We start from the raw sequence: 22,563 nt of genomic DNA, 5'->3' as shown, positions 1-22,563 counted from the left end.
TTGTATGAAATACTGTTGCCATATCTGGGTGGATCTTCCAATAATGCCTTTTCTCTTTTAAACAAGGTGCAAAAACACAATGTAAACATAGTTGGACCTGCTCCTGCAGCCAACCTCCAACCATTATCACATCGTCGTAATGTTGCTTCTCTTTCTGCTCTAAAGAGCTAGCCTCTCTTGTGCCATCTACTAAAATTCATTCTTGTGTTACTCGTCATACAATTAAGTCTAATCCTTTCTCTGTGACTATTCCTAAGTGCTCCAAAAACTCTTATTCGTCTAGTTTTTTCCTCAAACATCAGTTCTTTGGAATTTGTTTCCTTCATCTTGCTTTCCTGATTCATATAATTTTCAATCTTTTAAGTCATCTGTCAATTGTTATCTTGCTCTATAAACTTTATCTTTTCTCTTCCAGTAACTTCCAACTCTAATAATGGTTCCTTGCAGCCTTGTTGGAAGTGAAGATGTTGACAAAAAAAAAAAAAAAAATCAAATTCAATTGCCTTTGTTGACATTGTGAGCCTGTCTTATCGAAACTTATAGAGTATGAACAAGTTCAATTGTTTTTGTTGACATTGAAAGTCTGTCTTAAGGAAACTTATAGATATAAATGATAAGCATTTTAATTAAAAAATAATAATAATAATGCACAAGCTAACATAATAGACTACTTATTAGAGCTCTTAAAAGATTTTCAATCAACATTAGCAGTGGATTCTTATGACTTAAACCATGTGTGATTGTAAACCTCAATGTAGTAATGACATTAAAAGGATATGGTGGATGGTTTATTTGGGCCAAATAACTCTGTCAAAATAAATAAAATAAATATGCAAACTGGTTTATGTATATAGTAATAAAAATGAGTAAACAAAATTTTCACATTGAAAAAAGTAATTTGTAACCACTGAAGTGAGCCAGATTAAACAATTGGTGGGCAATACTATTTTGATATATATATAATTTTTTTTTTTACTAAACCCATTTAAATGTCCAAATAATCAATTTACATTATGATAATTATTCACTTATGAACTCTAATTAAATTATTGCAAATATCAATAGTAGTTTAAAAATTTTTATAATTTTCAGAATGCAAATATAAGATTTTTGTATTAAAACTAATAGAAATAGCATAACAAACTTGAAGGGATCCCAAACAACCAAGACATTTTGTGTTTAAATTAAAGAGAATGATACAAAAAAATTTTTGGACTAAATTTTTTTTGATTAAAACAACAAAATAAATGCATGCCAAGAAAAAACAACTTTTATTTTTAGTCAAAGCTTGTCTTCTCCATTTTGTTATAGGTTAAATAGTCTTCATAATATACGCCGCAATTAACAGACTTGATAAATTATTCAAGTGCATTTTTTTCTTAAGAGTTTTAGTACATGACTACATCAATTATTTTTTGTTTGTTTACATAATCGATCTTTTAAACCACAAAAAAATCAATGACATTATGTACTTAAACTCTTAAGTTTAAGTACATAATGTCATTGAAGTTCCGAGTTCGATCCCCACCACGTCCCTGGTAGTACCGCGCTCAACTTGTTTCTCCGCGCAGCGGCCTTGTTTGTCAAGGTTCGTGTTTCGGAGTTATAGAGTTGAGAGAGGGTTATAACCACTATTAAGTAGCCTCCTCATCTGTAGTGGCCTTCTTGGCCTTGAGGAGGTGAATAACAAAAAAAAAAAAAAAAAAAAGTTTAAAATGCGCTTGAATAAATTGTCAAGTCTGTAGATTGCGGTGTATATTATGAAGACTATTTGGCCAACAAAAAAATAGAGAAGGCGAGCTTTAACTTAAAAAAAAAGCTTTTCTTGGCATGCATTTATTCTGTTGCTTCAATCAAAAAAATTTAGCCTAAACCTTTTTTTTATCATTCTCTTTAAAATGAACACAACATATCTTGGAGGTTTGGGATCCCTTTAAAGCATGAAACAAAATAACTAACTTTTTCATATTTGTACTGTTTTCATATTGAGGTATTTTTTTTTAAATCATGTTAAACATGGAAACAAAAATAACAATTGTTCAACGTCAATAATCCTTATTTGGTAAAGTTGACATTAAAAATAAAATATAAAATTAAAACAAAAAATATATTTCATATAATTACACAAGAAATACAAGCTAAAGCTTTTTTTATCAGCACACTGTCTTATTTCTAAAAGCATGTATGTCAATTTTGATATAACACTTTCAAAAATTAATGCTAGGCCTTTATCAGGTAAATACTTACTTCAAAAATGTTGATTTAATCCTCAGCTTTACATGAATAAAAATTTAAGCAAAATCGCTAAAGCTTTTATTCAAGTAAGGCCAAGCAACTACTCCAAAAACGCTGTGTAAAAGCTATTGCTTTTTTTATTCACCCAGCCTTTTGTACACAAGTGTTCTTTTGATTAGAAACTTTACCATCTTTTTTGGAAGACTCTACCGGAAAACTATACTAAACTCATTTTTTAGTTTCAATTTTGTTGCATGAAGTAATTTAAGAATAAATATGACTGCTTGTTAGGCTTTTTTGCTTTTTTTCTGTCAGAAGATTACAAACAGCTATAAGTAAAAATTTGATTTAATGTAATATATAACGTAACATTCTGAGATTTTATAGTGGGTTAGTAAAAAATCATGAGACAGCCAATTTTTAATACTTTTCTCAAAATAAGTACTGTCATTATTTTCTACTATACACTTTTTACTTTACATTTTCATAAATTTTTTGCACTCAGAACCTTTCAACTTTTTTACTAGTAGAGCTAATACAGATAAAAAGAATGATAAAGTATAAAAAATCAGTATGGTTTTTGCTTTTTATTTTGTCACTTTAACACAGAATTTAAAGGGCAAAATATAAAATTTGTGATAACTTATTATTTTAAAATGTCCAATGAAGTCAAAATAGAATTTGATATAGACAATTTAAATATTTTTAAAATATCTATAACAATAGGTTGTAGATATTATTTAACTAGTTTAAACGTATTTTTGCAAAATTTTAAAATGTTTTGATTTTGTATTATATTTACATTTTATTGATAAGATTATAGTAAATACTTGAAACTATTTAACACTATTAGTACAATATAAAAGTATTAGGTCTTTTAATCTTACCTCATTTTTTTAAGCCATCATTTTAAGCCATCAATTTGTAAATTTTAATCATTACTTTATTTTTTATTTATGTAAAGTTATACTATTGAATAAGTAAACTACACTAAAAATTTTTTTTTAAAAAAAAAACAACAATTTTTCAAAATTATTTTGTGTATTAAACTATTTTAACAAACAAAGAAATAAAATTACACTAACATTTAAGATTTTGATTCTTGCTTTTTTTACCCCACTTTGCCCATGTACAGTTTCTTATTTTTTACAACAATGAAAAAATTTTCATTAAAAATAAATGGAAGCAAAAAAAACCATTTTAATTAAATGCTATTAGAGCTGTTATATTATACAAAAAAGTCTATTATATATATATATATATATATATATATATATATATATATATATATATATATATATATATATATATATATATATATGTATATATACGTATATATATGTATATGTATATATATATATATATATATATATATATATATATATATATATATATATATATATATATATATATATATATATATAGATAAAAGTTAGATAAGTGTTTTTTACTAATTAATTATTGCTCTGTTCTTTAAGAACATTGAGCACTCTATTTGTAAAATACACTAACATAATTTACATATATATATATATATATATATATATATATATATATATATATATATATATATATATATATATATATATATATATATATATATATATATATATATATGTATGTATATATATATATATACAGTGCTGTGCAAAAGTCATTATAACAGTAATATTTTTAAGGTTTTGTTCTATTTTCTTGTAGCGTTACAAATAAAAACGACTGAAAACAATTGATTTGGATTATTTTTTTTATTGCAACTGTTCATACAATTTAAAATTACACAGTTTATTAATACTTTGTCTGCCCAACCCTTGATTTGATGACAGACTTGATCCTACGGGGCATAGAGCTAATCAAGTTCTGAACAGTAGCTGGTGAAATATCATTCCATATGTTCTGTAAATGGGCCCAAAGTGCATCCTTATTGCTAGGGTTTGCTCCTTGCAAGTGTTTAAACATTATTTCCCACAGGTGCTCTATGGGGTTGAGGTCTGGACTCTGGGCTGGCCAGTTCAGTACCCGTATATCATGATCCTCCAGATATGCAGTCACAAGCCTTGCTTCATGGCAAGGAGCATTGTCCTGTTGGAACAGGAACTCTTCTCCATTGCCAAAAAGCAAATTGGCTGATGGCAGCATAAAGTTCTCGAGGACCCTGACATACTGGTGTTGATTCATGGTATCCTCACACCTGCACAACTGGCTAACCCCTGCCTAGGACATGCAACCCTAAACCATTATGGAACCTTCCCCGTGCTTAACTGTTGGAACAATGCACTGTGGGATGAACTTTTCCCTGGCTTTCCTTCTTACATAAGCCCTTTTAGCCCCACAAAACATCTGGAATGAGCTTTCATCGCTCCACAACACCCTTTTCCACTCCTCAACACCCCAGTCCTTATGTCGTCGCGCAAAATCCAATCAAGCTTTCTTGTGGGCAACAGTCAAAAGAGGTGTCTTGGCCGCTACACAACCTTGTAGACCGGCCTTCAGGAGTCTCCTTCTGACTGTGCTTGTAGATATGTCCACTGCCGACTGTTTCCTGATGTCCAATGATGTCATTCGACGATTTTTCATACTCATACGAACTAACATCCGATCCTCTCTGACCGTGGTCTTCTTTGGCCGGCCGTCCCTGGGAAGATCGCGTACGGAGTTGGTTGCGGCATGCTTCCTCACAATTCCAAATACAGTCAGGTAGTGGATTTTCATTATTTGTGCCACCTTCCGATACGAATATCCCTCCTTAACCTTCGCCAACACCTCACATCTCTGTTCCATCGTCAACTTTCTATACAGAGTCATGTCTGAAAAATGTAAACAAAATTTTTAAATAAAATAAAATAATAAAAAGAAGTAATAAATATTAAAAGTGCAATAGTATAAATATAAAATACATAATAAATCATGTTATTACAATTGTTATTTCTACAGAATATGACAATTTTTAAATTTTATTGACCAAAAATTCCAATTTTGTTACATGATATTAAAAAACAATTTTATGGGCTAAAAAAACCAAAATCTCATGCTTTCCACATAAATCCATAAGTAAAATACTATAAAACTGCATAAAATGTCATTAAATTACAATTACTAAACTAAACAATAGTTTAGAAATAAACTTTAACATACCTGCTAAATCACCAAAAATTGAAAATTCACCGATCGCCACGAGAAAACCCGATAAAAATGGATAAATATTAATAAAATAACACAAAATGTGTTTAAAAACAAAGTCAGCTGCTGAAGCAACCATTTAAATAAATAGTTATGAAGCATTCGCCAGATGGCAGGACCCTATGGCGTTTTAAATGCACTGTAAGCTTGTTTTCGACGCTGTTATAATGACTTTTGCACAGCACAGTATATATATATATATATATATATATATATATATATATATATATATATATATATATATATATATATATATATCATTTTTTTGTTAATTCACCTCCCCAAGGCTAAGAAGGCCACTACAGACGAGGAGGCTACTTAATTGAGGTTATAACCCTCTCTCAACTTTATAACTCCAAAACACGAACCTTGACGAACAAGGCTGCTGGGCAGAGAAACAATTTGAGCGCGGTACTACCAGGGACGTGGTGAGGATCGAACTCGGAACCTCTCGCTTTTGAAGCAAGCACTCTACTACTACACCACTACCGCATCATAATAATGAAATACCACATATGAAAATGAGTTAAGTTAAAACATTTATAGAGTGTCAAATTAAGATTATGTAAGCTTATTTGAACTTGTGCTGAAAAAGATTTCTAACCGAAATTTTTTCCTTTTAACATTATTAAATACTACAGAAAGTAACAAATTTTTTGTGGGTATTACTTTTATACAAATTTTGTGTCTGATTGAATTTGTTACATCTTGAAATTTGTTACATCTTCAAATAAGATTTTATCAATGTTTTAGATTAATGAGGTGCCATATTTAGATTATTTAAAGTTATGTATTATTTACAACTTGTGATGAAACAATATTTTCCTCCTAAAATATCTGATAAATGTGCTACAACTCAAGGTTTTTTTAGTAAGTTTACTTTATGTCAGTTTAACCAGGTTGTTTCATAATATATTTCAAATATTTTTGTTTTCAAAAAATTTAGAACTCTGTTCTTCAGATTTAATTATAAGCTGTATCAAAGATATTGCACATAAAACATCAATACTATTTATATATTTTTAATTTTTATAAATAATTTTTTAGTATTTGAAAGCTATTCCACTGTCCTAATTTCATGTACGGTGATATGTGAAGTTAAAAAAACTTTGTTTTTTTAACTTTGCACATCACCATATATGTAATTAGGACAGTGGTGGATTCTTTTTGTGAATAGAAAATATCAATTGCTTACATTTAATTCATTTACAAATAGATAACATAATTGACAAATATAATAGATGCAGATAATTAGGCATTGATTATTTGTATAACTTGATCAACTGCTACAGCATAAAATTTACTAAAAAAAGCACACCAAACAGAACACGTTTTGATTACTACAACAAATGATGTATATTATCCTAAGGGCTGAAGGAGAAACTACAGCTGAGGATGATATATATATATTTTTTCTAATTGTTGGTACAACTCTTTCCCAAATCTTTGACTCCAAACTACTAGCCTTTACAAACAAGATTACTGCACTGAGAAATAAATTTAGTTTTTGAGCGTAATACTACTAGTACTAAACTACTATTATATAACTTTTATTAGATTAGGTAACAAAAAATTAAACTGCAGTATGCAAAATATAAAAATCCAAAAGTGTGGAAATGTTTTTAATAAATATTTTAAAACTTACCTAATCTATGATCCCACATAATTCGACTAAGAACCAATAAACAAAAAGGTAATGCTTTTTCCAACCAAGAAATAGTTCCTAAAAATTCCATATGATCCTGAGTTCTATTTGTTGCAGAGTCTGAGGGTTGATCAGGTAAATCACCACTAATATCAATTTCAACAGAACTTGAATTCCTGGTAAGCATCCCAGCTTCACTTCTTGTTCGTATATGATTTGAATTTACAGCTTGAGAAACCCCTCCTCTATTAGAGTTTGTAACTGTTGTACTGGCTTGAAACTGCTGAATAACTCGCATAGGGGAAAATATTGTTTCCATTGCTGATCTTGGAACAGTACTTATATTTTGATGTGACCAAGAAGCTGAACGAAAATGGGAACCCCTAAGAAGAGGAGTTGATCTAAAACTAATAATTGATGAGATATTATTTTCACGTGAATTCTCAGTATAAGTCAGATTATTTATAGCCATAATTTATTACAAAACTGCTCTCTGTTGAAATTGAAAAAAGCCATCAAAAGTGAAGTATATTTCGGTTTAATGTTCTTTATTAAGAAAACAAATGACTTTCTTCTATCATATTTTTAAACTAAATAAAAAAGGAGATATAATTAGCAGTTTTCTTTGCAAAAATAAAGTTTTTTTTTTTTTAATTTCGTTTATAACCAAATAAAGAGTTGATATAAATTAAGCATATTAAATTTTTTTATGTATGAGTTTAAAAAAGTGAAGTATATTTCGGTTTAATGTTCTTTATTAAGAAAACAAATGACTTTCTTCTATCATATTTTTAAACTAAATAAAAAAGGAGATATAATTAGCAGTTTTCTTTGCAAAAATAAAGTGTTTTTTTTTTTTAATTTCGTTTATAACCAAATAAAGAGTTGATATAAATTAAGCATATTAAATTTTTTTATGTATGAGTTTAAAAAACTAACGTAAAATGAACTAAAGTATGCTAGTACTGTATAATAAAGTCTTTATTTTAAAAATTTAAAAAACATAGAATAAGATTTAAAGATTAAAAAAATTACAAAATAAAGATTTAAAGATTACAAGATTTAAAAAATTTCATAACAAGTTTCTATAACATAAAAATCTCCTTAATTTAATAAAATGAAGTGTCAATACTCATCGCATTGATCAGTGATAAAAAACAATATTTTAAGCATTTAACACCAATTTCTTTATGAATTTAAAAAATTAAAACAAAAAAAGCATTACTCAGAAATTAAAATTTAGTAGCACTATTCGAAACGATATCTCGATATTACGAAACAGTAGTGTTTGGTATTAAACCGGAAGTAATTTTTGCTTGCAACTCGCTTATCCGTCCGTCTTCGAAAATGTAAACAATAGCCTCTCCAGAAGGCAGAAAACTTTCTTACGGAGATTAATGTTACTTAAGAGTAGGGAGGAGGAGGAGGAGGAGGAGGAGGAGGAGGAGGAGGGGGAGGATTGGTGAGGTAATCGCATTAGGAACAATTTTTTTAAAAGCTGCCGGAATTTGTAGGCGATAGCTAAGTTTTGTGCTGAAAAAAAAATTAAAAACATATGTTGAAGTACTTTTAAATAAGAATCAAAACTGAATAGAGATCAGGGCCGGATTAAGACATATTTAGGCCTGGGGCTGTTAATATAGTTGCGTCTAATGTGGTGGTCACCTTAAAAAATGTCAAACGGGAACAAGGCTATACCAGGGGATCAGGGTCACATTTATTTTGGATAGCACTTAACTTCAAATCTGTTGCTAGTTTTTACCTTCTTGAAAAGGTTAACTTTTTAAACAGTCAGCAGAGTCGATATCTTCTGTAAACTGTTTTTTTTTCACGGAAATTTCTTTTGCTTTTTATTCTGATTTTTAATTTAATTTATTTTAAAAACTTTATTTTTTGTTGATGGTTACAATAGTTTTAACAAGAATAAACTAATTAAAATCAACACATTTAACAATTATAGACAATACACACTCACATGAAAATCGTTAAAAACAATAAATAATAAATAAACCAAAAAAAATCAAATAAATAAATTGACTATATATATGTCCACATATATATAGTCAATTTCCGATTAATCTTTTAAAAAGTATTTAAAAACAAAAAACAAACTACAATTTACAAAATTATAATATAAATTACAAATAACATTAAAAATATTCGAATTCAAATTCAAATTCAAATTACAACCGTTTCGTTACAGAAAAATGAGTAAATATTGTATTATAATGTCAGGATAAATAAAAATAGTAATTAAAAACGACAGATTTTACAATAACAATTTTTTGCATACCAATTTTTAATATGTTTTTTGAACACCTCAGAACTTTTAGAGGACATGGTCTTGTTATCTAGGGTGTTCCATAACGAGATGGCTCTAAATCTAGTTCAACATGTATCCTTATATTTGGAGCAATTCGAAGGTAGAATCATTTTTTTGCTACAACGAAAATTAAAAGGAAGTTTTTTTGTATTGAATAAATCCTTCATAAATTGTGGATTTAGACAATTAATTGATTTAAAAACTTCTATAATAAGAAAGCGCAAATTTCTTAAGTGGATCCTTGGACTATTATCAAAACTTAACAATTCATCAAGAGATAAGTCAAACCTTTTATGGACAATACAAAGAGCTTTTTTATGAATTTTATTTATAAGGTTGTCATAGTATTTAGAACAAAACATCCATATTAGGGGACAATAAGAACAATTTGACATTATGAAGGCGTTAAACAACAATGTAGCTTTATTACGGGATAAAAAACTTCTTATGCGTGAAAGAGCAAAACATTTACCATTAGCTTTACTGCATAAGTATTTAATGTGTTCTCCAAAATTTAGATTCTTATCAATTGTAACACCAAGTAGTTTCACCCTATCATAGGCAAAAACAGTTATACTACCTATTTTTATCAGGGTTGGCAACCATCGAGTTAAACTTAAACCAGGCAATGGTATTAGTTGCTTCTTTTTGCAATCGAAAAATAACCTTTTCTAAGCTGTAATCACAGGCATACAGCGTATTATCATCTGCAAAGTTGCACAATTCAGTATCTTTAATAAAGAAGAATATATCATTTATAAAGATATTAAAGAGGATGGGACCAAGAATGGAACCTTGAGGCACTCCCGACAAAATATCAACCCAATTAGAAACAGACGCTCCATCCTTACCTTTTGTTTACGACCACCAATATACGATATAAGAAATTTAAGACTTTTTTTAGAGAAACCATACGCTTCTAATTTAGCAATAAGTAGGTCATGCGGAATAAAATCATACGCTTTAGATAGATCCATTAATAATGTTCCAACAATACCTCCATTGTTAATGCATTCATGCCACTTATTAAGTAAAAAAATAAGTGTATGCTGAGTACTATAACCTCTACGAAAACCACACAAAAGTTTGTCAAATTTTGGCTCTATAAATAACAAAATCTGTTCATAAACGATCATTTCAAAAACTTAGGAGAGAGCGGGTAGGATACTTATAGGGCGATAGTTAGCCTTATCTGTTGGTTTATTTTTTTTAAGACACGGTAAAACATCCGCCATTTTTAGAGATGACGGGAATGTTCCATCTAAGATGCTATTATTGATACAATCTGTAAGACTATCCCTAAAGTATATTAAGTAAGATTTTAACATAAAAGTTGGTATTTCACCACTTGTTTTTTTTTTTTATTCATAGACCCTATAATTTTTGTAATATCATCAGTTGTAATACAATGAAACTTGAAATTATGTGCATTCATTTTGAATTTATTTTTAATGTTTCTTATACTAGGATGGTCAACATACTTTTTTATAGCTGACTCAACTGGGTCTGAAGTGCAAGGAGAAAAAGACCATTTATTATGGTCAGCCATACTTGATGGCAATGCAACATTAATGAAATATTTATTTAAAATATTAGTCAACAAAGAACTGTCTGAGATAATGTTGCCATTTTCAGTCAAAGTGATACGCTCGTTAGAATTTGTAGATTTGTCCGAAATGAAATAATTAGTTAATTTCCAGAGAGATGTATTTAAAGTCGAATGTGTATTGATTTGCTCAAAGTACTTCTTATTTTTTCGGTTAAGCTTAACCACCAAATTCCTTTGTTTTTTGTACATTAGAGCTGAAAAATCTGATTTATCAACTAAAAATTTTTTATATAATGAAGAGCGGAGCATAATTGCTTTTCGTAAGTCTTTAGTTATAAAAGGTTTATTGTTACCTCTTAGGGTTTTTGATTTAAGAGGGGCATGAATATTAAGCAAATTGCTGAATATCTCATTAAAAGTACTAATATCATAACAAGATTTTAAGTTGAAACGGAGTATTTTTGCAAAAATCTCACTTTAGAAATTTTTGAACGATCTATAAATAAGTTTTTTAGGTGGTAACTTACAAAAAGTGGATCTTAGCATGGTGTATATTAAATGGTGATGATCACTTACACCCGTACCAAAGGTATTTGAATGTTGGAAGCTCAGCTTTCTGTTAGTAAGGATAAGGTCTATACAGGAAGGGTTATTGACCGATTTAAAACAAGTCGGTTGTTTAATTAAATTAATACATTGATAAAGTTGAAGGAATTCCATCATTTTTTTTCTGAAGGTTGTATATTAAAGTCTCCTATTAGAATAAAATCAAGATATGATTGCAAATAAAAGTCAAGCACTCCTTTAAGGTGATTGAAGAAATAGTCACAATTCTGATTTGGGTGTTTATAAGTGGCTATTATGAGCCATTTCCGCATTCTTAATTTAATTTCAAAAGTGATAATTTGAATGTCTCTGGGGAAATCCTTTTTAGCTAATCTTTTAGAAATGATATTTTCATTTATGTATACAAAAAGACCTTCACTATGTTGAGAGATATCAAGCCGATAAGGCGTGATATCTCTGATAGTGATGTTTCCACGTTGCAACCAATTTCAACGCACTTTTGAGGTTCATTTCTCTGTCTTGAGAAGTTTTTTGGTTTTATTTTTATGGAGTGACATTGCTTATAGAAATCGATCCTTTACTGCCTCAGCGACATCTGGAAAAATACTATATTCAGCTTGTTTTTGTAATTGAATAACAAAACTTACAGTACTTTCTTTTTCATTTTGTTTTGTGCTCGTAAAAATGTAACGTACTTACGTGATGCACAACCTTGAATTGAAAAACTTAGGGTTCGGAACTTATGCGCATAGAGGCGAATATATGCGCATAGCATTCAAAAGTTATGCGCATAATTACGCGCATAATACGCATACAATGCGCATGCAAGTTTAACAGATGAATGATATGTGAAATTAATTAAATATTGTCAAATATAGAAGAAATTGTTTTTTAAATTAAACGTATGTGACTTTAAATTAAAATTTGTAATTTTTCATTTGATTTTCTGAAATGAATTTTATTTGTAAATGGAAAAAAATATATCAAAATATTTCATAATTTTCAAACGAATTTCTATAACACAAAGCTTAACAATTTAATTTATTTTTGTATTAAATTTGCTCATTTATAATTTCTTCACACTCAAACTCTTGAGAACTGCTCCTTCCTCTTGTATCCATCAAAACGCCATTGGTATATATGAAAACTAATTTTTTACGCGTTCGTTTGTCAAGCGATTCCTCATTCGTGAATGAATAAATCGAAAAATCGACCAAGCCCTCTCTGCTGTTGCTGACGAACAAATCATTTCAACAATAGATTTGCGACTTCAAAGACTTCAGGATATTCCTGACGACCAACAATATTCCAATAATTCGTTGCGCTATTATTTAAAATTGTCTGTTTTCTTTATTCCTTCTGTGTTGTCATTTCTCCAACAAATTCAATCATTCCACTTTCACCTGTCTTAGCAGTTGTTGGATTTATTTTAGAGATTAATTCTAAAATTGAACTTATTACATTAGTCTTATCCTCACCTAAATAGAATCCTTTTACGACACACTTCGGTGTCAGCATAAAGACAATTTCCATATTTGAGGTTATAAGGAATTTAAAGTGCTTCATAATTATTTCCTGAATAATTTCCTCATTTGCAAATTTTTTGTACATTTCATCAAAATAATAGTACACCAAAGATAATGGGGCTTCATCATTTTCAAGGCTTCCAATGATGTTATATGATGGATATTCGATATTTTTCACGAGATTTGCCAAACCATTCCAGATAGCATTTGATTTAATTAGCGTCAAAATAGCGGCCGAGTTTGTATTTGGAGAAATTTCTTCCAAAGATGCATTTTCCTCATCCGCAAGTTAAATAAAACCATACTTTGCCATACAAAAGTCGTTTATTGAATTAAATTGACAGAGCTATTGAGTTGAAACAGGCATTGTGAGTGAGCGAGGAATACGAACTGCGATTCTCTTTTCGTCAAACTTTTCTTTAACAATGTGATGATTTTTCACAAACTTGATGATTATCTTAACTTCTTTGAACTTCAGCAGTACTCAAAATATCCTTAACCAGCTAAAAAATGAGGCGTTGATTTGATGTTGATTCAATGTTTCTCGTCAACATTGATTCCATATTGATTTTTTGTCCAAAATGTTAGCCACTTATCAACGTTGATTTGGTGTTTACAAAAAACGTTGATCGAATGTTGCTTATCAACGTTTAATCAACAATCATTTTTTCCTGGTGATTCAACACTGATTTTTATAATAGCCGACGGTATTTTGATATCGCTTTTTGATGCGTATATCAAAAAAATATATATCAACAGTTTACGAAATATATATATATATATATATATATATATATATATATATATATATATATATATATATATATATATATTAAACAACTTTAAAATGTATTCTACAAAATAGAGTGCTCAATGTTCTTAAAAGAACTGAGCAATTGTAAATTAGTAGAAAATCACTTAAGAAATTTTTTTTTCATTTAACACTGTATTTCATCGATAAAAAGACTCATCAGAAATGCTCTCATCAATAAAAAACTCAGTATTTCTAATGAGTCTTTTTATTTATAAAACACAGTGTTAAATGAAAAAAAACTTTGTTAAGTGATTTTCTAATGATTTATAATTTATATATATATATATATATATATATATATATATATATATATATATATATATATATATATATATATATATATATATATATATATATGTTATGTATGTATATATAATGTATATATATATATGTTATGTATGTATATATGTTATGTATGTATATATATAAAATATTTGTATATAAAATTTATACATATTGCTCAAATCTTAATTTGTTTTGTAAAAAACAGGCTGTAAATAAAGGATTTAGCAAAAAAGTTATTGATAGAGCAATTCAAAGCTAACTCAAAAGAATAATGAAAGAAAGTAGGCACTACATTAAGTAAGAAAGTTTTTTTATTGAATTTAACACAAAATTTACATTTTCAAACAATTTATTTAGCGTTTGCAGCATTGTTCATTTTCAAAACTTTTCGATTGAGTCGTGTTCCTGATTGACTTAAAAATTTCGAAATGCCTGAATAACATTCGCAAATTTTTGCATCATGATGCTGTCGTGTAATCGCATCTAAATCAAAAATTCAAATCAAATTTGAAAAAAATCAAACTGCAGAAATTATAGCAAATAGTTACATAAATGACTGACTAGGATAAACAAAATATATTTCCTGTGAAATAAAAAATCTAAAAAAATGCATAAAACCATTCTTACCCACTATCATATGATACAGGGTGTATGTTTTAAAATTTATCTTCAATGAACCACCCGAGACATTAAAACAGGCCCCAGCGTCCTCGCTCATCAACAACTTTCAAAAAGCAAAAGCCAATTTATATTACCTTCACAACGACTAAGAGAACTTATCTATTATTAAAAAAATAAAAATTACTTAAGGGTCAGAACACATATTATGTTTATTCTATATGAATGAAATTATCTTAATTTCAATAAAATTATCTTAATTTCAATAAAATTGACTCTTGAATCACTTTTCTCTTTTATCTATTTTTGCCACCTAACTCAACGCAAATCTTTTTTGAAAATCTTTTTAAAAAAATGTAGTAAAATAAACAATATTATTATTATTTATGTAAAATATTTTGTAAAAAATTAACCATGAAAAAATACCTAAATGGGAAAAATAAATAAAACTTTTATTTAATTTACCCTGGCAAGACAAATGTCTTTCTTTGCTATCCTCTTTATCCAAAACACAATTTTTAGAGCAATTTCTACCTAGGTATAGATAAATTATACATACAAAAATTAAATAAAATTTTTAAACATTATATAGTGATTTTTATTTAAACTTGTCAACAAACATGTATTTATAAAATATTTGTCAACAAAATTATATTCTATAACATATAGTTCTGATTTCTATTAATTTTTTTACTGCACACGCACACAGATTTTAACAAAAGCAACATTAGGACTTTTTTTTACCAATATATTTGAAGACAACATCATTTTCCCTTGAGATAGATTAGTTTCTTTCGAGAAGTCATTGTTATTTTCAGCAACTGAAAAGCTTGCTATTTCACTGTGTAAATGGGGAGTTAATATTGATTTAAAAACATCTATAATTCAGTAAAAAAATAAGCATTTTATTTTAACAAACCATTATTTTACTTTTACAAAAATAGTTAACCTGCTATATTTGGAATCACGTTAGATGTTCTTTAGCTATTTGAACTATCAAAATAGTATCTTCCGTATAGTTCTTCATCACCAATCACAATATCTTAATCACTTTCACAAAATGTCATTGCTGTCTTTCTCCTTTAATATAAACTTTACTTTATAAACAAAAAAAGTGCATGATTTGTGTAATTCTTTATTGCAAAATTTTTTATTTGTTAAAAACTAATTTTAGTAAAATTTACTTTTGCTTTGTCCCTTTTTTCTCTTCGATGTCAGTTTCAATATTTGAAGTATCTGCTGCTTTCTCTAAGTGTGACTGAGCTTCTTCATAAACACAAATCTATGTACATAAAATCATTTATCAATATCTAATGAAGATGTAATTGAAATTTTTGCGGCAAAAGCAGGCCCTATGAGAATGGAGTGCATAAAAATTAATGAATTTTAATGAAAAACCCATGAAAATTAATGAATTTTTTAGTTTTTAAAAAACACTAAAAGTTTAAAAAAAAAACTAAAAACATAGTTAAAAAAACTTTTTTTAATCGTTGGAAATCTTCTTTAAACATTCTAAAGACATTCAGAACATATAATTTAAACAAATGCCCATTGGAATATTGGATTTAAAATAAGTGATATTAAATGAGACTATAGTCATATTGTAAAGCAGGCCTAAAATAAATTTGCACCAGCACATGATTATCCTCTTCAGTGCCCTAGTCAAAACATACAGTTCAATATCTAATTCAATTATTTTACATTTTTTTATAGTAATATGCAAACCTGTAGTGTATAAAATCCTAGCAGGGTATATCTTCCAATCAGAGGTTGATGCCTGCAAGGTTGTGACAGCTTTACGAATCGGAGCGGAACTTTTAAATGGCAGCCAGAAGCATTTCCCATCATTTTTCATCCAACTTTTAGCAATCACTTCCACTTCTTTAATTTTTCCATTTAAAGTTCAACAATGGCAAATGAAATTTCAATATTCTGGTGCAATTTAATTCTAAACAATCTTATATAAGTTACAAAATAAAATTAAAAATACATTAGAGATTAAAAACAATGAACTTTGTAAAACGCTTTTTAGATTTATTAATGTAAAACACCAGTGTAAATATTTTATTATTTCTATAAACATACCAGGTATTTGTTTCACACAAAAAATTTATAAATTAAAATGCATTAAACTCGCTTTAAATTTGTTCAATGAACTACATATTTGACAAATTTACAACAAATTTTACAAAATGACACATGCACAGACATTCTTTAAAAATTGATGGTCTGCAAGTATAATCAAAGTTTGTGTTTTTAATTCAAGAAATCAGTGATCATAAGCAATATCACAATGTCTAAGCACAAAAAAAGCATAACCACCTTTTTAAACAGGTATCATCAAGCCTTTCTTCAAAAGTTCTTTTTTTTTCGGAAAAATTGTTTTTAGGTTGGCTAATGAATTTACATAACAAACGTCTAAATAAGATGTTTCAAAACAATCAGGAAAAAACTTTCGAACTGAATGAGGATTTAGAGCCTTGCATTTTACAAGATCTACCAAAACCTCTTCTACTAAAATAAACCCTTTGTCTTGAATAAAATAAACTCTGTCTCATAGATTTGATGTGATCTTTTTATTTACCACTTGGGCAGAAATTTCTTTACCATTCCTTTCTCTAAGAAAAATATCCAACTTTTTTCTCTCATCTAATTGATTCACTATTTGGGCAACAGTCTGATGTGATTTTTTGCACCATTTTTTTAATTCAACCCAAAAAGTTTTCAAAAGGAAAAGCTGATAGATGATCAAGACTCTCCCCAAAGTTAACACAATCATCAGCTAAATGAATCATGCTATGAACATCGTATGTTACCAAGATCTCCCCATACAAAATTTGTACTTCTTTGACAAACCATATAGGCAGCTGTTTAGCAAATGCCACTAACAATTCATTTTTGGCCATTTTATTAGAAAGCAGTATGTGCATAGCAATTGAAAGAGAAATAAATAAGTCATAGTTTTATTTATTTTTCCTTTTTAAAACAACAGGTCAAGCATAAAGCAGAATAATCGAAACTCTGTTGCTTTCCACTTCTCAAGTTCATTTAAAGAGCGTGGTCTATGTTGAAAATTGGATGGTGTATAACTTCGTAAATTTATGACTTCATTTGAAATACTGTCTTTAACAGATTGACTTATTCTAATACATCGGGGACCTTTACACCAGTTTATTAGAAGTTTTTTAACTACCCCAAGACATATAAGGTGCATATAGTCTAATGAGAATTCAGTTACCATTGGGAAATTTAACTGAACAAGTGGAGAAAGACTCTCAAGCTGGTGACCTTCTTTATAAAAATTATTTTTAAAAGCCATGTCAGTACAAAGTAAAGTAGTTGTTTCCAATAATCTTACACCATGTTTTTGTGTGCCAACTGCCATACATCTTTCACAGCTATGATAGCCACTATGCCCTATAATGCATTTAACAAATGCTCTTGCAGACGCATCACAAACAAAAGCTTTAATAGTCACCAGCAGCTGCTTATACCCATTAGTTTGCAATTTTTTCATTTCAAGAATAAAATCTTCAAAGCACTCATCCAAATTGTTTGGTTTTCCCTGACCATGCCAAATTGCAACAGCATAGGATCCTTTTCTGTTAATATTAACTAGTATAGGCCAAATGGAAGTTTTTTTACTATTGCACATAGGTGCACCATCAATACTTACAATTAGATCAAGCTTTTCCTTATTTTCAACTGTTGATATGTAATAATCAATTGCACTTTTAACTCCAAGATATATATAATCGCCTCCACTGATATATAAAACATTAACTTTTTGAAGAGATTTTTGTAATGTCTGCCAGCATTTTGGTATAGATGGAGTAAATTTATTTAAGTGAAATAAAAGTGCATTTAAAGCATCATCTTTTATACAGTATTTTAATAACCACTCATATAAAAAATCTTTTGTTGAAGTTAGAGTATCAATACTACTGTATAAACTATTTTTAAATGCAATGTCGTCAACATCACAATAATTAGATTCAACTTTACTTAAACAAAATTTATTTTCTGGCGAAGTGATTGAAAACATCAATATATCACTGTGCACATCTTCAGAAACTTCAAAAATCTTTTGAATGTCTAAATCTAGATGAACGCAATTTCCTCTACCAACAATGTTGCACTCTTCAAGAAGATATTTTATTCTTTTTTCAGTATTTCGTTTTTCTTTCATAAATTCTCTCATATATAGGCTTCTGTCATATTTAGGCATTATTATCTTTATTTTATTACATCACAAAAGAAAAAAAAATAAAGGCATTATTATTCTTATACAGAAAAAATCAATTTAAATTGCATTTTGTACTATATGATTTAAGTTTGCAGTCAGAATTTATCAGGCAAATACTTGCAGCCATTAATAATTTGCTATGATAATAGTAATGTTATTATAATAAGCATTAATAAGCCAAATTGCTGCCAAGTTGTGACTTTTTCATGTTAAATTGTTAAAATATTTATATTAAGATGTTCTATTATCCTCAAATAGTTAAAAAACTACCCTAATTTCATTAGGATAATCTTTATTCAAGAACTGAAAATATAATTACTTAATAAAATATATCATATATTTTAAAAACATATATTATATGTTTTTCAATAAGTTTATACTCATTTTATACCGTATAATACAATTAAAATTTGAACAAACGTTTTATAACCACCAAAAATAACAAAAAAATCCCAGCAGAAAATGCTCAGCATATTACTGTTAGTAAACGGCTCAATAAATTTGTTTTTTGTCAACAGTAAATCAACGAACGCTCAGTGTTTGTAAATAAACGTTGATTTGCTGTTGATAACATTGCTGTTGCTACAACATCCATTTATGGTTGATCGCCGTTGATCGCTAATATCAACGCAAAATCAACGTTGATCAACATCAAATCAACGCTTCATTTTTTAGAGGGAACGTGAAGATTCATACCGTGTGCTGCACAGCCATACGTCGAGATGAGTGGAAATTTTTCTTCAATTAATTTACAAGCAGCTTTCATTTCTGGAGCATTGTCAGTGATAATGATTCTGAACTTTTGTGGGAAGAGAGTTTCTATTACTTCAATGATGGCATCAGCAATAGCTGCAACTTTTTGAATTATGCCCGATGTGTTGATTGAAGTATAGAAAAACGGTTTTGTATTTGGTGCCTTGATACAAAAACTTACTATATGATCGCCACAAATATTTAATTAAAGAGATTTAATAGTGGAGTTATAAGTTTTTAACTTTTAATTCCACAATTAAAACTGATGATTTTTTTGTTTCAAAAGCACATTAATTAAAAATTTCATGAAAAACTAGAATGAAAATTTGTTTTTTTGTCTGTCTGTCCAGTCTAAAAATTTAAAGGTTTTTAATGATATAAACTTGAAAAAAAGGTCTTTTCTTTTTTAAGGGCTTGGGGTTTCAGTCCCATACGCCTCCGCTTTAATACAGCCTTGATAGGGACAAACATGAATAATAGTAATCCAATAGAGATAATAATGTTATTATTATTTAACATTTAACAAGTTTGAAAAATTGAGTTCAAATAACAACTCAGAAATTCTTGATAGACTTCCTGCATTGTTTGGCAGAGAAAGTTTAGTAAAGAGATCAACGATTGGCATCTAATTTTTCTATATTTTAATGCTTTTTATCTTGATGCTTTTGAGTATTATTAAACCATTTCAGAAGATAAAACTGATACAAACAACTGAGATTTTTTTTATTTAAAATTTGAGACAGCTCATTATTTGTTTTGATATAAAATAAGGGACTTATTGTTCAATATGGTATTCTCAAAAGTAGTTTACAATATAAAATTACTATTAGTAATTGAAAATTGAAAACTCGTGCAGCGTTACTGTTACATATTTAGTAGATTATTTTTTTTATTACTAGATTGGGAAGAGATCAAGTTGCGGCATCGGTTCGTTACCTCTACCCACTTAAAATCCTTGATCTTAAATGAATTTCTTGAATATATTTGTAAGACAAAACCTAGCCGAAAAAATTCCAAACCATAAAACATTAATAAAGGCAACATATGACCCTCTAAACTCGTATCTAAATTATTTTGATTTGTCTTTTGAAGAGTTTGAAAGTGCTTTTAAATTGTTAAAGTCAAATAAAGCAGTTGGTCCTGATGATCTCAATAGAATATTATTATAAGGTGTTTTGATGTTTTAAAGGATATACTTTTCAAAATTTTTAAATGCTCTATTAATCAGGGAGTTTTTCCTGATGATTTAAAAATGGCAAAAATTATTCCTATATTTAAAGAAAGAGAAAAAACATAAAACACAATTGTCCAATTTTCATCCTTACTGTTTTATCTAAAATTTTTAAAAGAATTTTGTATAACAGAATATGCAATCACCTTTTAGCAAATAAATTATTTTATAACATGCAATATGGATACAAAAAAAATAATTCAACAGAGCGTGCTATTATTCAGCTTTCAAGAAGTATATCAGTCTCATTTAACAATTTTAGGTTCACATTGGGAATATTAATTGATTTAGCGAAAACATTTAATACAATTGATTATAAAATTCTTGCCAAAAAGTTAAAATATGGTATAACAGGCAATGTTTTAAATAGTGTTGTGACCAAAACTAAAAGTTGTAACTAACTTAACTAAAGAAACCGTAACTAAAATTACCCAACTAACTTTTTAGTCTAACTAAAATTAGTCGACTAACTTTTTAGTCTAACTAAAATTAGTCGACTAACTTTTTAGTCTAATTAAATTTAGTCGACTAACTTTTTAGTCTAACTAAAATTAGTCGACTAACTTTTTAGTCTAACTAAATTTAGTCGACTAACTTTTTAGCGTAACTAAATTTAGTCGACTAACTTTTTAGCGTAACTAAAATTAGTTGATTAAAACAAGCTTCAGTACTAAAAACTGAATAACCTATGAAGCCATGAAATTTTCACACAAGATGGCACATTATTGTGGCGGTTGAATGTCCCAAATATGGTTCATAGGGGCACGTCAAATCAAATTCGTAACGTATCAAATCAACTTTGATTATTAGAATTTTGTCTTTTGAACGTTTATTTAGCATTCTGCACTTTAATTTAACGTCTAATTTAATTTAACGCTCCAATCACCGCAATTTATTTGAGAAACGTTTTCATTTGACTTAACAACATTCTTGAGTTATGAGTTCGCACGATGCCTAAAAGTGTCATATCTGAAACATCAAAAAATCCTGCCCACGCCGCTGGTAAAGCAATATATGAAAAATAAAATTTTCGCAAGAATCACAAGCGAAAAAAAACTTGCTAATCGATTCATTTCGAAAGAAGATTTTTGAAATCTACCGAAAGGACTCAGTTAAAAAATAATATCAGTTTTTTACTTCATAAAAATTTGCATGCGCGATAATTGACACTTATGAGTAATGAGCATTTAATTACTTAGTTCATTGAACGGATTTTTTTAAATGGAACATTTCAATCTTGTTTTTATGACAAATTTCAAGTTTTCTTCCGTAAGTGACCGTTCTTCAAGTGGATTTATCGAAAATTTTCCTTTCGAAATAAATTTTTTATTCATTATTTGAAAAAACAAACTAGTAAAAGTTTAATATGTTGCTATACTGAAGATAAAGTTTCATTACAAACAGTTTGATATATACAGATATTTTATTTTCACATTTCTTGCAGTTAGGCGAATAAACTTCCTTTATAGATTTCGAAACGTAGTTATTAAAAGCGCTCATTTCTCAAGTGCTACTTCCGAAAGTGAAACTTTTGGAAGTTTTGCAAGAGCATTATTTGAAATAGCAACTTGCGAAAGTCTAATTTTCAGAA

The 22,563-nt window shown here is 28.4% G+C and overlaps 3 protein-coding genes across 6 annotated transcripts in view; all 3 read right to left on the bottom strand.

The window, feature by feature from the left end:
* The window catches only part of LOC100211916 (E3 ubiquitin-protein ligase RNFT2), a 33,408-nt gene extending 25,752 nt beyond the window's left edge, over positions 1–7,656 (bottom strand). The window contains exon 1 of the mRNA XM_065807901.1: positions 7,061–7,656. Coding sequence (XP_065663973.1) covers positions 7,061–7,532 — 472 coding nt within the window. The 5' untranslated portion in view covers positions 7,533–7,656. The remainder of the gene's footprint in view (positions 1–7,060) is intronic.
* A 2,398-nt stretch (positions 7,657–10,054) lies between these two features.
* Positions 10,055–10,932, bottom strand: LOC136086312 (uncharacterized). Its single transcript, XM_065808605.1, has 4 exons — positions 10,865–10,932; positions 10,552–10,682; positions 10,235–10,485; positions 10,055–10,114 (listed from the first exon to the last, which is right to left on the bottom strand). The coding sequence occupies exons 1-4, from the start codon at positions 10,930–10,932 to the stop codon at positions 10,055–10,057; spliced, it is 510 nt and encodes a 169-aa protein (XP_065664677.1).
* A 3,485-nt stretch (positions 10,933–14,417) lies between these two features.
* Positions 14,418–19,290, bottom strand: LOC136085932 (uncharacterized). 4 transcript variants are annotated; one of them, XM_065807898.1, is made up of 7 exons: positions 16,468–19,290; positions 15,927–16,024; positions 15,692–15,822; positions 15,487–15,620; positions 15,208–15,276; positions 14,752–14,904; positions 14,418–14,607 (listed from the first exon to the last, which is right to left on the bottom strand). In XM_065807898.1, the coding sequence occupies exon 1, from the start codon at positions 18,968–18,970 to the stop codon at positions 17,723–17,725; it is 1,248 nt and encodes a 415-aa protein (XP_065663970.1). In that variant the 5' UTR covers positions 18,971–19,290; the 3' UTR covers positions 14,418–14,607; positions 14,752–14,904; positions 15,208–15,276; positions 15,487–15,620; positions 15,692–15,822; positions 15,927–16,024; positions 16,468–17,722. The 4 variants fall into 4 exon arrangements, with proteins under 4 accessions (XP_065663970.1, XP_065663971.1, XP_065663968.1 ...); XM_065807899.1 differs by having other exon boundaries at positions 15,208–15,272; XM_065807896.1 differs by having other exon boundaries at positions 15,487–15,583.
* Between the last annotated feature and the right edge of the window lie 3,273 nt (positions 19,291–22,563).

Source organism: Hydra vulgaris, chromosome 10, assembly GCF_038396675.1.
Source record: "Hydra vulgaris chromosome 10, alternate assembly HydraT2T_AEP".
NCBI classification, from domain to species: Eukaryota; Metazoa; Cnidaria; class Hydrozoa; order Anthoathecata; family Hydridae; genus Hydra; species Hydra vulgaris.
The sequence above is the reverse complement of the archived record's forward strand: the minus strand, read 5'-3'. Positions and strand labels throughout refer to the sequence as shown.

Bases quoted from the DNA above. Each gene is read 5' to 3' on its own strand.
- LOC136086312 (XM_065808605.1), bottom strand. From the start codon at position 10,932: ATGGCTGACCATAATAAATGGTCTTTTTCTCCTTGCACTTCAGACCCA. The intron at 10,683-10,864 runs GTATGTTGACCA...AATATACTTTAG, and splicing joins GTTGAGTCAGCTATAAAAAA to GGATAGTCTTACAGATTGTA. The intron at 10,486-10,551 runs GTATCCTACCCG...TGTTATTTATAG, and splicing joins GGCTAACTATCGCCCTATAA to AGCCAAAATTTGACAAACTT.
- LOC136085932 (XM_065807898.1), bottom strand. From the start codon at position 18,970: ATGCCTAAATATGACAGAAGCCTATATATGAGAGAATTTATGAAAGAA.